Source organism: Ylistrum balloti, unplaced genomic scaffold (assembly GCF_031769215.1).
Source record: "Ylistrum balloti isolate Yb309-2 unplaced genomic scaffold, AGI_CSIRO_Ybal_v1 Utg369724, whole genome shotgun sequence".
In the NCBI taxonomy this organism is placed as follows: Eukaryota; Metazoa; Mollusca; class Bivalvia; order Pectinida; family Pectinidae; genus Ylistrum; species Ylistrum balloti.
In genome coordinates, this window is record NW_026781942.1 from 4794 (window position 1) to 23214 (window position 18421).

The following is an 18421-nucleotide window of genomic DNA, read 5'->3' on the forward strand; positions in this document are numbered from 1 at the left end:
CACTCTATAAATGGGCAGTATTCCATTATTTCCCAAATGTTCCCGCTACAGTGACACCGTATACTGATGGGCTGATATCCACCACGGAGTAAGTGTCAGTACACATGTGATGTGGTCACCGTTACATAAAGACTGCCGGAACACAACAACCAGAAAAGTTCCAGAGCTATACATTAGCCAAATGCTGAACACAAGGTGGACAGTCTATCCTCATCATAAGTGCTGGCTGTGTCCCTCAACAGGCAACCCAGTACCCCAGACCACTTAGTTAGACATGCGCGCACCTCTGGCAGTTATCCCTCTCTACTGGGTTAAACGCAAGCTGCAGTTTGCGTATATTGGTCCCATAAAGGTAATATATGCCCCGGTGAGATACCGCTACCCTCACATGCTGTTTACACCGGTAGTGTCCATTGTCTCTCCCCTCTAGTATATCATGTCGCACATCCCGTGCGCGTACAACAGTCTATGCGCGCGAAATACAAATAGGGTAGTACAAAGCTATGTAACAACTTCAAGCTCCATATCGCTAAAAAAGATAGAATATTTTCAGTGTGATCATAAGACAACTATAACTTGCCCATAATCTTTATGACTGAAGTCAGACTTGGGTTTCCATGGGATCTTGGTATGTTACTACCCATTTTAGGAGCTTTCATAGAAATTCCAGTAGTAGCACTCGATATGTTTGAAATGGTCTTTGTTCAAGGAAAATGTTATTGTTACATAATAAACAAAATTGCCGCTGTGACTGTCATGTTAAGATGAGAGACCGAAAAGATGAGAACTTTGTCTGCATTCCGTCGTTAACATTCCCATCAAAGTTAACTAAAGGGTGCCAGAGGCACTTGAGAAGACGTTGACAATTGATATATATATTTACATTATGGCGGCCATAGTGGATTTAAGGCCGAACACAAAGATATGAAAATTTAATTAGCACCATCTTAGGATCATTAGATCAATTGTAGAACTTGAGAAGCATAAAATAGGTGTTGCTAAAAGAAAATAATTTTGAGGTTTTTTAATGTAAAACCAATTTTCATGATGTAATACTTACCATAACTTTAGTATGCAAATACAGTACCTACACCCATCTTTGTATCCCAACAACAAAAGATTCAAAAGAAAAACAATCCCGCCCTCCCTACGATCCATGAGCCATCACGGCAGGAACGCAGAGTGATCTCCCTTCCTCTAATAACCTTTATGGCGTAAACCCCACAGAGGGGCAGCCAGGCAGATAAGGAAGAGGGGAGGATAGGGTGGGACTCCATAAAGTTATGGTAAGTATTACATCATGAAAATTGGTTTTACATTAAAAAACCTCAATTTCATTTCAGTAATAATTACCATAACTTTAGTATGCGAATTCGTCTTACCGTAGTGGTGACTAGAAGCCAGGCAGCCCCTTCAGCACAACCAAAGTAGTAGGGAGGGAGAACAGAGTGCTAAAGTGAAGGAAGGGACCTCTCTGTGAAAGAGCAGGTGTACCCACATGCCGCCGTACGGAAAGACATGGCCCGGGGCTAACGAGGAGGCCCAGCCACTGACTATGCCACCACCAAAGGTCCCAATGAATACAGGCCTTCTGAGTGGGAAGCTAGGGATCACAGATAAAAATCTGTGAAGGTATCCCTGCCCTGCCAGAATACTGCAGACATGACCTCCTGAAAGGAGGACTCATTGAGAGAAGGGCCCAGGATGAAGCAAGGGCCCTGACCTCGTGAGACCGCACTTTCGCTCTCGCCCGAGCCAGATCATCAAAATGCTCGTAAGCATATTAAATCACCTGGCAAACCCACCTGGAAACCGACTGGGAGGAGATATCTCGTTGTCCCTGTTTAATGGGCAAAAAAGACGGGATCGAGAGCCCCGCCCCCCTGGTTTTATCAAGATAAAACCTAAGAGCCCGACAAAGACAAAGCAACCTATCTCGCTCCTCCGAGCTAGTCACAGCCAGGATCCTGATGGGATCGTGCGAGAACCCCGGAACCTGATTCTTCGCTAAAAACAACTCTATTCATAGCAAAGCCTCTGATTAGGGCAGAAAGAGAGGAGGACTAACCGATCTCCTTCCTGCCATAACAAGCAAGAACTCTGGCAATAGCTGTACGATAGCCAGCAATAGTGCCAGGTGGCAGATAGCGGTACCTAAACAGAGAGATTAGGAAGTCCGCAATCAAATGCAGAGGCTTCGAATGAATAAGCTTCCTTGCCGACACACCAATCACAGAAGATCATCCAACGTGACTGGTAGACGGCAGAAGAGGAAGCCCTGATTGATTGCTCAATGCAATCTGACACCTCTTGAGAAAAGCCTGCCTTGGCGTGGCTTCCAGAGATAGCCTCAACGCGTGAAGGTGGAGGATCTCTGGTCAAGAGTGTGTCATTCTGGGCCAAGGCTGGCGAAGGAGATTCGGTCTGGTGGGGAGAGCCAAGGGCTCCTCCACCAGAAACGACAAGAGCTCCTGAAACCAAGCTTGCCTCGGCCACAGAGGGGCTCTCAGAAGTAAGGAGCAGTGATGCTCCCAGAACTTCTGTAGAACCCTGCCCACCAGGTTGAAGGGAGGGAATGCATATGCATACGTCCCTTCCTATTCCAGAGAAAGGGCGTCCACATCCCACGCCTTACGGTCTGGGACCGGGGAGACGAAGGTTAGCAGCTGGTTGTTCAGGGAAGTGGCAAACAGGTCTATAATAGGTCTGTCCCACGCCTGACAATTCCCCTTGAAAATCAAGGGACACAGCTGCCATTCCGTCAACACCGGCTGGTGGCGCCTGGAGAGTGGCCACCAACACACTCAGCCTGCCAGAAAGATGCTTGACCGCTATGGTCAACTGCATGTCCTGGCAGAGAAGAAGGATGTGGATGGAGAGGGCACACAGGACATGAGACCTGGTGGCCCCTGTCTCTCCAGATACGCGACAACTGTTGTCGGTAGCCACACTTTGGACTGCAGGATACCCCTAAAGGACTGCAGAGCCAAATGAACAGTCTCATCTCAAGTACACTGATGTGCTCCGAGAGCTGTTCGCCAGACCACTCCCCCGAGCGGCATTGGCCATCGAGGTAAGCTCACATTCCTGTCATGAACGCGTCCATGAACAGGATCATAGAGGGGAAAGGCTTGGTCAGAGGTACCCCGTGGAAAACATTCTCCTGAATGGTCCACCAGCAAGAGAACTCCCTGACCGACTGGGTAAGCGGGATCCAGGCCTCCTGGATGACGGAACCCAGTCAGACAGGAGGAACATCTGGAGAGGTCCGATGTGAATCCTCCCTAGGGGGACCACATATGCCAAGGAGTTGAGATACCCCAGAAAACTGAGGAACCAATGTACCTGGACAAGCGACCAAGTGATGAAAGTCAGAGCCAGAGCCCTGACCTTCTCAAACTTCTCCAGAGGTGGAAGGGCTAAGCCCCGAACCATGTCAAAATGGTTCCCCAGGAAGAAGAAGTCCTAATATGAAGGAACCTCTGACTTCTCTCTGGAAGGAATGAAGCCGACTCTGAGCAAGAGTTTCAGGACCAGACGAGTGTCCTTCACTAACGATTCCCACACCAAAAGAGGCATGAGGGAGTCGTCGAAATAGATGTGGACGTCTATTCTGCGTGAGTGAAGGAAACACCAGCAGCAACTTGGTGAACACCAAAGGAGCTGTCGTGAGCCCCAAGGGCATCTCTGCCTTGGCAGCATGGTCCCTACTTCCTCCTGGAGCACCCGTGCCCTTTCTGAATCCCCGGGAGGAGGAAAGAAACAAAAACGGCCAGGAGGCAAGGGACGAATCCTGAAGAAGGAGAATACCTAGACCCTCCCTGACCACCGACAAAAGCCCAAGCGTCATCTGTAATATCCTGCCACTGGGAAAGGAAAGCAGAGAGACGTCCGCCCACAGGGAGTTCCGGATGGGGCAGATTGAGCCCCTGCCAGACCAGAGAATCGTCTGCCCACCCGGAGCCTGAGCCTGCGGGAGAAGGACATGAGCCCGGGAAAGGAGAACCACCGTCCACCCGGCCATACCCTTCGCCTTTCGCGGCCAAGAAGCAGAAATAGTCAGGAACCCTTCTTCTTGCCCCCAGGAGGTTTCTTACCCTTCCTACCCTTCCCCTTGTTGCCGTTGAAGTGAGGTTTGGACTTGGGCTGTGCAGAAAACTGAGTAGTCGAAGACTTCGCCTTCTTCTTAGGAGGCACTGACCCCTGCGAGGCACTGGCCTTCTCAGCCTGAAACCTCTTCACCAGAAGTGCTGAGGCGACCGAGTCCTCCTTCATATCCTTCTGAACCCAAGGAAGAGCTCCCCTGAACAGGGTAGAGCCCTAGAAGGGGGCATTCAACAAGCGGAAACGGTAGGGTTACTGGACTGGGCGGATTTTCAGAACTGAAAACTGCCTAGCCAACACGGCATTGACGAGCAGAGAACCTGCAAGGCTGCCGTGTCCTGTATGTCGGCTGTTCTGTCTCGGATAACCGACACTCAGGCAAATCGGATACCCTGTATAGACAAACTGTCAGGAAGTCTATGTATGACAGAACTTGGATGGAGAGGTGCAACATTCTCTCCATCCTGTGGTGCTCTTTGGGATCGAGCACCACCTGGTCCACTGATTTGCCGGGCCAGGCAGCCAGCTGTCTCAACTCCAGCTGTGCTGGTTGAGAGGCCAGCTGCCCATCATGTGTGGCATAGTCGGAAGCTGAAGCCTCCGACAATTCACCAACACTGAGCTGCAGACCGACAAACCCGGGAGCACGGGTAGAGAAGGAGTCCTTCTCTAAAACCGGAGCCCGGGCCGTGGCCAGAACTGAAGACATGATATTGCCTTCTGGCAGAGACCGATCTGAGCGAACGGAAGCCCGAGGAGCCACCAGGGAACCCAGAAGGATGGTGGATTCAGGCGCCGACGATGCTGAGGCGGTGGGCAAACCTCCGCCCTGAGAATCCGGGAGATGTTGGCCCGGAGGACCCGCATCCCAGAAAGCACATGCTGAGCCTCGGCTTCAGCAGTCTCAGGGCCATCTTCCCCTTGTGAACCCTCTTGGCCCTGGAGAAAGATGTATGACATCGTCTTCCTCTGCCGAGCCCGCACCCTCGATGTCCATCTCCTCCTCAATAGAGACCGAAGTCCCCTTGGGAGGAACAGGGGCCGCCAGAGGAGCCATCTCCGCAGAGGGGAACTCCTCTTTATGGCATTTGGACGCAGCGCGACCAACAGCCGTAGCTGTAGGCTTGGGTCGGAGACCCGAAGCCGACCCCTGGGAACAGGAGACCGACGGGTCCGCGCTGGAGGCGAAGTCCTTAAGGTCTGGCAAACCTTTATAGGACCGGCCAACAAGGCCCCCGAAGTAGCAGAACATTGGGGGGATTCCGCACTGCTATAACATCTCCTAGAGGAGAGACCAACCCCTATGGGTTCCACGAGTGAAGACCCATGGGGTAAAAACCCAAACCCCTGAGGGAATGGGAACGGTCCAGCGGGCCGGGAGTGACCCCAGAACTGGCCAAGATGGCCTGCCTGAGTCTGGGGCTGGACACCCTGTCCAAAGGACCAGGATGAACCGCCACTCCCACCAGGTGGAAACCCAGACATGTACGGGCTAAGTCCGTAACTGCTGAGTAACTGTTGGTACCCAAAACCATCCGCAGGTTGGCCTGGGCGACCCAGGAATAAGTGCCCGCAGGCACCCCTACTCCCTGAGCCCGGGGGAAAGGGAGACCGGAAACCGGACTCCTGGCCTGAAGCCCCAAACCCTTGGGGGAAAACCCCCTGGGAAACCCTGCACTGGGAAATCTGGATAGGGACGGAAAGTCCCAGAGCCAGAAGCCTGTGAGGGTGGGAAAACAGACCACGCGCTGACACCAGGATTAGTGAACTCAAGTGTCACTAATCCCCGTAGCCACAGACAATCCTGACAAAAAGTCTGTGGCCCCTGACCCTATACCCGAAGGCACAGTTCCGGAGTCAAAGCGGCCCCCACCAACGACGCCACCTGGCGCGCCGAGGTCCCTGAAGGAATCAGAGACCTCGACCGGAAGTCCCTTTCCGACGGTAACACCGCCGCCTATCGAGAGCTACCGGCCAATTCGACCCTTGACTGCGCCGAGTCAGGGTCGGGCTGCCCCCCCCCTACTCCAGGACGCACCTGGACAGAGGGAGCCACCCCCTGCTGAAGGGCGGAGCTCGGTGGAACGAGAGCACCCCCAGTAGGAACGCTCTGGTTCAGAACTTGAGGAGGGAGGTCTTAAAAAGCTTACTTCCCTTACCGGAAGAAGAGGACGAATCCCTCTTCCGGCGGAAAGTTAGCTGTAAAAGCATGGGAGCCTAAGCAGCAGACTCCATGTGCAAACAAAGCTCACATAGCGAGGTCTGGCTGCAATGTCGGCAAATGGGACAGGTATCATGGGGTTCCCATTATCTATAGAAATAGGAACATCCATGCGCTGACCCCCGACGTAAACCCGGCACCTTAATCCAGCATCGAAACAATAAAAAATTGTAACAATGAAAACAAGGATAAAAAGTTTTTTAACAATCAAAAAACTACGAACGAGATCATAAAACCTACCGTACGCAGCAAGATTGTACTGCAAAAAAAGAAAACGGTCGTACAAAACGGCCGACAAAGCAGCAAGAAAACAATTTCAACTTCACGAAATTCCGAGTGACGAGACAAGTAGTCACACACTCGAACACGCGGAGGAAAAACACGGCCGGAAACGAAGTTCTCGAACAATCAAAAAACTACGAACGAGAGCACAAAGCCTACCGTACGTAGCAAGATTGCACTGCATAAATAAAACGGCCGTACAACACGGCCGACAAAGCAGCAAGAAAAACAAATTCCAACTTCACGCAAATCCGATCAACGAGACAAGTAGTCACGCACTCGAATACGTGGAGGAAAAAAACGGCCGGAAATACGGTCAAAATAAACAAATGACAATACTTAATTTCACAATATAAGTTGGGAGATGGGTTTATAGACTACTAATAGAGTAACAATATACTCAAACGACAATGGCAGTACGAAGAGAAGGAGTAAGAAAAGCACTTAGCTCAGACACCTCCGCACTCGTCGGCAGCCATAAAGGTAAGAGGAAGGGAGATCACTCTGCGTTCCTGCCGTGATGGCTCATGGATCGTAGGGAGGGCGGGATTGTTTTTCTTTTGAATCTTTTGTTGTTGGGATACAAAGATGGGTGTAGGTACTGTATTTGCATACTAAAGTTATGGTAATTATTACTGAAATGAAAATGAGACAATCATGTCACAAAATGGCCGCCACTTTTTGAAGATACTGAAAAATAAGAATATTTTGTCGGCTGCCTTTTCCTAGCATCAATTTTCGGTCACCTTAGGTTTCAGACCTTCTGAAACAAGGTCCTTAACGGTCATTTAATAATCGACGGACAGACCACAGAATTTGTTGGTGGTCTAACAAATCTGATGATTTTGAACATTCGTTGAAAGTATCAGACTCATAAATGGTAGGTTTTGATAATGAAAATCAGTTGTACAATCAAGTTACAAAATGACTACTGTGGCTACCAACTTTCTGAATACAAGAATATGAATGTCCTCATCCAATGATGCATCAGACCAAATTTGGTTGAAATCAATCGAGCCATGATGGAGGAGTAGTTTTTAAAGGATAAGTTTACACATGGCGGACAGCAGACGAAGCACGATAAAAATAGGTCATGTTGGCCCTTCGAGTCACCCTTTGAACTGAAGATGCTTGATATGTGAAAAGCAGAGGAAACATGGCGACAGACAAGACGCAAATGTTATAGACCAGTCTGACCAAAGGTCAAATGACCTCATATAAACAATATGTTGTCCCATACTAAGGCTTCAAACGAAGTTTGAATTAAAAGAAATTACACTCACGATTTGAATTTCCCTATGTAAGCTGGACTTATCTAACAATTTTTTGGCTCATATGTAGCAGTGGAAGTGGGCAATTGTTTGTTGTAACTGCTGTTCAAGATGGTGGCCATCCGACTTTTGGACGGCTCAATAAATAAGAACATTAGATCTTTCTATTATATTATTATTACCATTGTATTTAAAGGAAAACAATATTAAAGTGAAAACAAGAGACCCAAGTGCCTTAACGGTCACCTGAGTTTAAATGCTTCTTGAAACATGTCATAGAAATGATTTTGTTAAAAAAAAGTAATGTTACACAGCAGTGAAACATCACTTGTGCTTGATGCTGCACAGCAGTGAAACATCACTTGTGCTTGATGCTGCACAGCAGTGAAACATCACTTGTGCTTGATGTTGCACAGCAGTGTTACATCAATTGTGCTTTATGTTGCACAGCAGTGTAACCTCACTTGCCCTTCAGACAAATGAACTATACATAAAAGAAGCATTCATATTATAAGGCATGATTTTATTTTCATATTTTTTTCAGATAAAATAAGCTTTGTACAAATATATATATATATATATTTTGGCAAGTAATTAACACTATCACAACCTGGCTTTGTTTCTCTATTTTATATACCTAAAAACAATATGTTGCTTAGTAACACTAATTCCGGATATGATGTTATCAATATGTGAAACACTGCAAAATTTTGGGCTGATAAAGGACAGCTTCAGCAAACTGTGACATCTTTTGCAAAATGTAAAATGTTCTTATATTTTTTACAGAAAATTTTCAGTACAGAAAATCTGAATGCAGAGTCTGTTAATGGAAACTCTAATCAACGGACTCAAATAGGCATCATCAAAATTCTTCATGAAAAATTGAAACCAGGTAATCATAATTTATATTTTGTATTTCATGTACACAATGACTATGTGCAATTAAGATAAATCATTCCCAGTCAGTAACCTCTGTTCTGGGTGTGGCATGAAATACAAAACAACATATTAAATGCCAATGTGTCAAAAATTTCAGATACTTTTAAATACCAAAGACATATCAACAGAAATGGGGTACTTCCATATAAATACTTTTCCTCAAACAGGATAAAGAATTTATATAAATGTACACCTTATTCCAGCTAATATAGGACAAGCCTCAAATTATAGACAATAGTAAATTAGAGATGTCATATTTAGTGGTTATAAATGTACATGAAATGCTTTCTTGCTTGCAGAAAACAGCTGAAATATAATTAGAGCTTGTTCAGTTAAACTCTATCTGATATCAGGATTTCATAATTATTTCTTTTTTATGTATTTTTCAGAGTTTTCTGGTTGTTACTTGAGAGTATAGTAACAATCGACTTCTATGTATATCTAAATAGGCCCTGAATTCCTGTGGTCAGATAAAGGCTTTCACTGAAATAGGTATATCTACAGTTTTCAATCAGAAAATATGTTAAACAATGCTTTAAAGAGTGTTGGCCACATATTAAACATGAGTAAAACACCGATGAAAATAGCAGAATAAATAAAGTAACATTCATAAGGTGATGATGGAAATGTACAATGAAACATATTTTACTGATATGAATAATGAAAGGTTCAAATTGCACAAAACAATAATTTAAGCAAACTGCATTATTTATCTAAAATACCTAAGATAAGATACACAGAGTTATCTCCCATTAAAAATATAGAATATCCTTCTGTGTATTGTTATATAGATAATTTCAATTGTTGACCGACCAACTCAAATATTGACGGACTAACAAACACTTTATAATTTTAAGAGGAGATAAATCCATTTTATCATTGTGATTTTTAATCATTTTGTAAATCTATCATTCTTTCATTCTAAATATAATTTAAATTGTCATATTTATTTGAAGAACTCTTTTAAAAATTTAAATTGAGAAAACTTTCATTTCAAAGAAGTGGGTCTATAATCTTGAGTATAATAAAAAACAAAACTGATAATAAATTTAAACAAAATGTTTGATATTAAGTCTGCTTACAGATAGTGGCATGTCAAAACTGGTTAGAATTTTAACAAAGCATCTGCTTATTGTAGTGATATGATGTTAGTTGTAACGGAATGATTTTTAACATTTTTACACTTATACACTGTACCTGTATTCAACTATGAATTCAAGGGAAAGAAGCAAACAAATAGTGCCAACAAAATTCAGGAAGGCATACATCAAAAAAGGTTTAAAAAATAAGTGATAAATTAAGATGTCAATTATGAGTCGTGCAAAGAATACAACATGGAACAGTGTCTGTTTCATTGTCAAATTAGACTTTCCTGTTAACCTTGGAAGATTTTGCACATATAACCACAACTTGCTTTAGCATATTTTGTTCTTTCAAGAATGAAGAATCTGGAGGCTCATAATATGTTGGGGAGAGTACCAGCAGCTCAGAGTGAAATGAAATTTAATCCTCCACTGCTTTGTCTCGGTGTGGCTAAAATAAAAATTGTTTTCATAAAGCCACACCACGTTAATGGTGGACCATCTTATTTCAACAAGTAATATGTATATTGTTAGCCAATTTTGAAAAAAATGGGTGAAGGGAATATATACATATACCCAAACTTATTTAGGAAATGTGAACGGATTTAATATAGACAATACTACTGAAGAGTTGCGTGTACTTAAAAATTTGTTATTGAAAACAGACTGTAGCATGAGGAACTCACTGAACTCACAACAAATGACAATGAATTAGGAATGTAAATTTAAAAGTTCACTCAGCAAATCAAATATGTTCTCCACAAAAAAAAGGAAGGGGGGTGGTTGTTAGATGTCAAAAAAAGTATGATGATAATGATGATCAAGCAACATTGTCCATAAATTGAAAAATTCACAAAGATTATCTTAAAGTAATGCTATTTTTATCAAATCAAAAACGAATACCACCATCAAACGGTACCTAAATTTTTAGCACGACACATAAATTTTCTTGCTTTTCAACATCACAAAAAACAATGGCACTATCTACAGATGGAACAAGAAATATCACATAACATTGATCCAATATATGACATAAGGATGTAACAACAGATGTACAAGTTGTTAAATGAAACAACAAAATTCAACTTTGATCCTATGCACTTATCCAGGCCTTTGCTACAAACCCCAAACTTGGATCCAATACCTTATCACGTTTCAGTGGTTAAAATTTCTATTTGACCTACATTAAAACTCAGCATGTTGGAATCAATATTTAACATAAGCTATCTTCATGATAATCATATTTTCTCATACGAAGACATTTCTTATTACATATAATCAGATAACATTAAACACACTCAAGACATGTTCATATGTACGTCCATGGAGTCGTCTGACAAACAAAATTCATCAGAAGCTCCAAACTACTATGATATGTGTGTACTATTACACTGTTTCATTTTTAAATCTTGGGACAATAAATATGGCAATTTCACAGCACCATCTGATGTGTGATTAAGAATTTACAGAATTTTATCAAAAATAGACAATAAGGACATCTGATGTATTTATCCTCAGGGTTTCTGTTGAAACAGGTTTCACTGATAAAGTGAAAACATCTAAATTATAGTTAGGTTTCTAATGTTCCAGCTTGATTTTCATATACATTATAGAACATGTACATCAACAATATATTGCGATTTTAATTATTTTCAGTTTTTTTCTAACTTTAATGTTCAGTATAATACACTTGATTGCAGTATAAATAAACATCACAGAAACATTTTCTTATCCGGCAGCAAACTGGCAAATAGTTTCAACTCATATACATATAAAAACAAAACTTTTGATTTTTCAAAGAACGGCTATTCAATATTTAAAAAAGTCAATACTTCAATCCGCTAAACATAGCCTATCTTCCTTAATGAAAGGATTATTTTTGTTGATACCTAATATATTTTACAAATTTTTTACTGAGTTGTACAAAAAAAAAAACAGTTCAAGAATTATTTCTAAAGAAGACTGTGTACTACAGGTATCAGAAACAGCACTTGTAACTGGAATGTTTCTTTCATTGCCGAACTAAGCATCAAATCTGGAGTAGGGGTTGTCATCCTTGATGAGACCTGTGTAGGAGGGAAAAATACAATTTCATTAAAATAATGAAAAATAAATCATTTGTGAATCTTATTGTGAAATTTAAGAATATGAAAATGTACCAAATACTGGATACTCTCAGTAAAGCAATTGTTAATCTTTCCTCAAAAAAGTGTGACACACAAACGTACTGTACATGTAAATGAACAGAAACATGTGAAAACAAATTCAACATTTAGTTCAGGACTTGGAAATAGAGCTTACTAGTCTGAAACAACAATTTTCCTGGTTCTTGATTTGTCTGAAATTTCCAACATTTGGCTCTCTACATAATATTACAAATAACATATATCAAACTTTTTGTTTTGGTGTACAAGAACCAGAAGTAGGTGCATCGCTTCGATGAAAAGCTGTCATACCTAAAATGTTTCTAAAATTATAAAAAAATTTATATCTATATATTTTTTTTTTGCAATATTTTGATATATTTGGTATGACAATTTGCAACAGTTCCTAATCATTAAAAAACGATATTATTAGATTGTGTTTACTATTGTTTTGATACTTTTTGACTGAATTGTGAACCCTGTGATACAACCTTGATTTGCAAGACTAAAGATGTCACAGGCCTTCAGGACCTTTTTGGATGGGCTGTCCTCCAAAGTGTTATAAATAACACCTAGCTCACTTATTTGTGGACAAAATTCTATTGTACTTGAACAAAGGTCCTTTACATGTAAATAACTCTTGTGTAAGCATCTACCACTGAAGTGTACATAATAAGTGAAGTGTAAATTTTACAACAAATACTGAAATGTACATCTAAAAATCATTCACCGTGAGAATAAAAAAAATGAAATACTAAAGGGAGAAAAAACTGAAATAATTACAGACTCGTCACAGTGATTTTCTACTTAACACAATAAAAACATGAAAGACAGGGACAAAACAAATACAAAATGTATAAAAATAAAATTATACCATGATTATAGCAGATATACAAAAGTATAAAATGATTTATGTCTGTAAAGGTTTACATATAGAGGAAGATATCAACTAAAAACAAAACAATAATCCAAACAACAAAATGAAACCAGACTTTGTATCTATTAAAATCTTACCTTTGAAACTGATTCCTGATGCCAAGTAAAGTAATCAGAACAACATGGTACAACAAGTGATAGATCTAACATACTATAATTCTAATAAAAAGTTCCATCATAAATCACTTCCACTAGTTTCTAACATACTATAATTCTAATAAAAAGTTCCATCATAAATCACTTCCACTAGTTTCTAACATACTATAATTCTAATAAAAAGTTCCATCATAAATCACTTCCACTAGTTTCTAACATACTATAATTCTAATAAAAAGTTCCATCATAAATCACTTCCACTAGTTTCCTGTTCATAATTAATATTCAAATTAAATCTTACTGACAGTTCCACTTAAACCAACCGGTTGTCAAATATCTGTGGAGACCTGAATTAACCGACACTAGGGGCCAGTTATCCCTCTGATACAGCCCAGTACAGACCAAGTGTAGTAGGCATCAGTTTGTCTGTTACAGGTCACTCAAGGACATTTATAGATACACATTTAATGAAAACTGCAAGAAACTAAATATCTACAGCGTCATACTGTTTTATTAATTAGCAAATGTTTAATGAATATGCTACATTGAATATTTTGTTAATACTTTTTAAAAACAATTGTTATCAATTTAAATGGCATTGTTTCACTATAGCTGTGGAATATGTTTATTTCAGTATCCAAGTAGCTAGTGAGATAACACTAGAATAGGGCTACACTCAGGACATAGAGGGGCACATTAATGAGAAGATAGCAAATTACAACTGATCTTCTGCCCAGACAAAAAAACTTGGGGCTTTAACAAAAACTAGAGTCCTGAAGTAGAATAGATATTTACTGGTCAGAATATCATAGAGACCATGCATTTTTGGCAAATATAATGCTGAAAAGTTCACCAACATTCTTAGTTTTGACTGGAAATTCTGATAGTTGTGTACTTTTACAGATATACTGCCATATACTCTGCTGCATCCTGAGAGATAGAAACCTAGCCTGTTCGTCACTAATATCAAAATCATGATTTCTAAGTGTACGGTTAAGTACATTGGATGTAAGACACTACATGTTATATGACCAGTTGAAAACAAAGGTAGTAGTCTGGCAACAATGTCCAGGCTATCGCAGTGTATACTTACATTAGCCAATGTTCACAGTTAGCAAATAGTGTATTCAGAATTTTTGTAAATCTACATAAGTTAGTTTAATGATTAAGATACACATGAGTGTTTATCAACTTACCGTACTTTCTCCTGATTTCATCTGTCTTGCTCTTCCTTTCAGCTCTCCTAAATCAAACATAAATAGGCTGATACATGTGCATTTACAAAAAACAAAATTACATTTCTTTAACAATTTGGAATATAAAAGAGACTATAAGAGACTTCCTAACATGAAAATGGACAGAATTAGTGTCTGTTTAGTGAGATTCTTTGGCCATCAATGGTCAGGGTCATTTTGAGGTGGGGTATATTTGTAGCAGCTGGTGGCCACTCCACTGAATACAGGAGGCAGTCATATACCATCCAGAACAGTTTGGTAAAGTGTCCTGCCCAAGAAAACAGACCAGTCCATTTCTCAGTCTCTTAAGAAAAACACAACTGTCTGGGTATAAAGCATTGGGCCATGCACCTCAGATCTATACTAGAGATTACGTCGGCCAACCCTCAACCTATTGAGCTATTGTCCACCTTCCCCACCCTTCTAACACAGCTAACTCTTTCTGGTTATTATATAGGGATAATGGAAAATAATCTTTTCTACTGCATGTGATTATCTTTTTTTCTTCAAAATAAATTTAGGAAACATTTAAAACAGAGGAATATTACAATGATATGCAAAAATATATGTATTTGTAAACTGTTGTCGACCAGCTAACCCTCAACATTACAACACGGGAGTAAATGTTTCCAATAATTCTGAGATTTGCAGTTTAAATTTTGTTGAAGGATTTGTTTAAAGATATGATATATTATTGCAGCCAGGTAACTCAAATATCAGGAAAGATACCTTATATCTTGCCAACTACCTCTGAAATATTAGAAAATTTGTACTGAGGTTTAATAAATTTGCTTCATCCTTCAGCTAAATTTTCTGAGACACATTTTGTTGGGATCAATTTAACCCATATTATGTGGTAATGAGGATTTTAAGAAAAAGAGAAAATTGTTTAATCTGGTATGAATGAATACCTTTCATCACTTTTAGCCTTGCGTTCCATCTTTTTCCTTTCAACTTTAGCCTCTTCTTTGGCATAACTGAAAAAGAATACAAAATAGTGCATCAGTACCACATGTCATAGCCCTTAACTCCTAGCCCTACTGAACACTTCACAGGTGAGCTTATCCACAACTAAGTTAGATAATGTAGACTAACAGTATAAAGTCTCCTATTCTGAAGCGCTTGCGATAAAATCACCAAATTAATCAGTATATCAACTTCATTATGGACATGAATTTGGCCTTTCCCTTTAGATGGATGGATATTCCTCTTGTAAATATACCAGATGAAATAGCCATGGCCTTCAATATTTGTGATCAATCAACACCCTTTTAGCCAATCAGGACTAAAATTACATCCACTTTAGACATTCTGGGCTAAAATTACATCTGCTTTAGCCATTCTGGACTAAAATTACATCCACCTTAGACATTCTGGACTAAAATTACAACCTCTTTACCATTCTGGACTAAAATTAGTTTTCAAACTCATTCATCATCAACAGGAGACATTGTGTAAAACAAACTTTCATCAAAACTAATAATATAATTTAAGATATTTTTTTCAAGAATATGAGGGGATGAGATGGATATACCTTGCTGAGCTGTTCTTCTTGCAGCAACAGCAACAGATACAGATAGCGATGGCCAGGACTATGATACCTCCGATACATCCCATCACAATGAGGAGAACTTTGAAGTTCACTGAAATGATCAAATATAAACAAATAAGTTTTCCCCAAACGTAATGAAATATCAATATACAAAAAATTAGAGTATGTCTGTAACCCAATTTCAACGTTTTTTTGGGAAAAGTTTGATGATTTTTCTTCACATGAATAAACATGATTTTTCATGTTTCAATTTGAAACACAGGTAAAATACATGAACAATGATGTTTGCTAGTTCTTTAAACTGTCAGAGACATAAATATATCTGTCATTATATTATAGGTACAATAGCTGAACATGAGATCATTTCATTATACTATACATACAATATGTTATCGAATCTAGTGTCTACACGTAATTATTTTGCTAAATATCACTCAGATTACTTTACAATTAAAAAGAGATATAACATCTGTTTTTTTCTATACTAACCCCAACAAACTCCCCAACGGGCATCATCCAGGGGGCAAAGTGAGGAGTGAGGCAGGATGTCTCCAGATGGATATAACAGACAGGAATTCTTTGATTTGCACCACATACACTGTAACAGTAAAAAACAGAACTTTTTAATATTTATATATATATATAATTATAGAACTTAAATATGCACATACATGAATAACACCAGTAAAACTGAAACAGGTTATACCAAGAACTTATCCAGGATTTTCCTTAGGTCCCTAAAGTTATGAATTGTAAGAGTCCTGGGACTCATACCATAGAGTAAAACTTTATTAATCTTGGGTGTCAATTGAAGGAGTTAAAATGGAGTTTTTTGAGGGTTAGGTAACAAGAAAAACTGAGAGGAGAACTCCTCCACTCCAAAAGGTCCCCAAACAGCAAAAATTCATGTATGCATGTTCTTAGCTATGTCATTAAAACTGGTTAATGAAAACATTGCAAATTGTGTACAGATGGATAACAATGGACATAACCTGATTGCATTGTGTCATTTTTGTCAGTTGACCTAAAACAACAGAGTTTTACTCAAAAAGAAAGGCTTTTTCAACCATCAGGTTCCTGCTAGCTGATTCTGCTGATTTAATAAATAATTTTATTCTTACCTTGGCCAATTTTAAACAATCATTACAACCGCTGGTCCGTACTGCACATTCTGTAAAAGTAAGCATTTCTGTATCATTAAGAATATTTCTAAATATAGGGATAATAGGGATTACACATGATGTTACTGAATCATCATTCATTTTTCTTTACTCACCAAATTAGAGAATAAAAGACTAAAATTGTACTTATTTTAAATTTTGACTTTCATTCCTCACTTTGTCATACACTCTGCCTACAATATTTCAAGCAATGAAACCATGATGACTGATGGACAATCAGCTGTAAAGCACTGAATAGCATGTGTAAGGCCTCCCATATCTTGTTCAGTGAAGTTATGCAGCCACTGTGCAGCTTGCTGTTACATGGACCCACGCCAACTCAAAATGATGCTGGCTGTACCTATACAAAGGATGGTATGATGAACCCCACAAAGTAATTATTTATTATGTAATGTAAAACGTAAATGTTTTCCTTTGTACAACCAGTTTTATATTGATAATGAAAAACATTTCATCATCAGCCCTGAAAAGTGGCAGTGAGACTGTTGGACATCAAGACATAAATAAAAGTTGATCTACTTTATAAATCTGTATCTTATTGTGTCTTATTACTTACCATTACAATTACAACCAGATTATATAACTATAAAGTGACTATGATAACATGCTATATTTAATATTGAGATGATGAGTCATGATCACCATTCATTGCTTCCAGTTATCATTATGTTATCATTATAATGTTATCACCAGATTGTGGAATCATTAGTGTTGTTAAAAAATGACATTTAAAACTGTAACCACTCAATTTATGTAGTTGAAATATATAATTTTGATAATCTTTTAAACCATAAATAAATGTAAACAAGCAATGGTCTTAGTTTTATCTTAATCGTTAATACCTGCTTCTGGAGTCATAGTGCTTGAGTTCACCCCAGCTGTCGTTTGTGGAGGTATCGTTGGTTTCTGAGTCGTGTGGGTTTTCGTCGTCGGAGCCTCTGTCGTTTGAGACCGTGTTGTAGGAGATTCCGTTGTTGGACTTCCAGTAGTCATTCCATATGAACTGCCCAGCAGTAAAATCATCAAACAACCAATTAAAAGCATTTTTAAATATTTCCTTGTTGTCAATTTTCCCCTAACGTATTTCCTTGACGGAAGAAACAACTTTCTGTTTACTAGGAGGAAATAGAATGCAAAATTTGTTACCTCCGGCGATTTACCACGTAAAGATAAATGAATGAAATATAGTTCTAAAATGATCGGACATGCATATTTTTTATTGGATTGCTGCTCACAAGACATTTTCACATTTTCGATGGTTTTACATTTCATTTACATCTAAACATTGAATATTATAAGGACACATTTGTAAAGTTTTAGCAATACAAATGCGTAGTGATATATTGACAGCCGTCATGTGATGATTATGATATTCGAG

General features: G+C 39.7%; 1 protein-coding gene across 1 annotated transcript; it reads right to left on the bottom strand.

Annotated features, from left to right (window-relative positions):
* Window positions 1-8386: 8386 nt before the first annotated feature.
* On the bottom strand, window positions 8387-18177 carry LOC132565458 (pituitary tumor-transforming gene 1 protein-interacting protein-like). The gene is made up of 7 exons (XM_060230097.1): window positions 17886-18177; window positions 16984-17033; window positions 16352-16460; window positions 15845-15953; window positions 15222-15287; window positions 14272-14318; window positions 8387-11965 (listed from the first exon to the last, which is right to left on the bottom strand). The coding sequence occupies exons 1-7, from the start codon at window positions 18085-18087 to the stop codon at window positions 11922-11924; spliced, it is 627 nt and encodes a 208-aa protein (XP_060086080.1). The 5' UTR covers window positions 18088-18177; the 3' UTR covers window positions 8387-11921.
* Window positions 18178-18421: the final 244 nt, after the last annotated feature.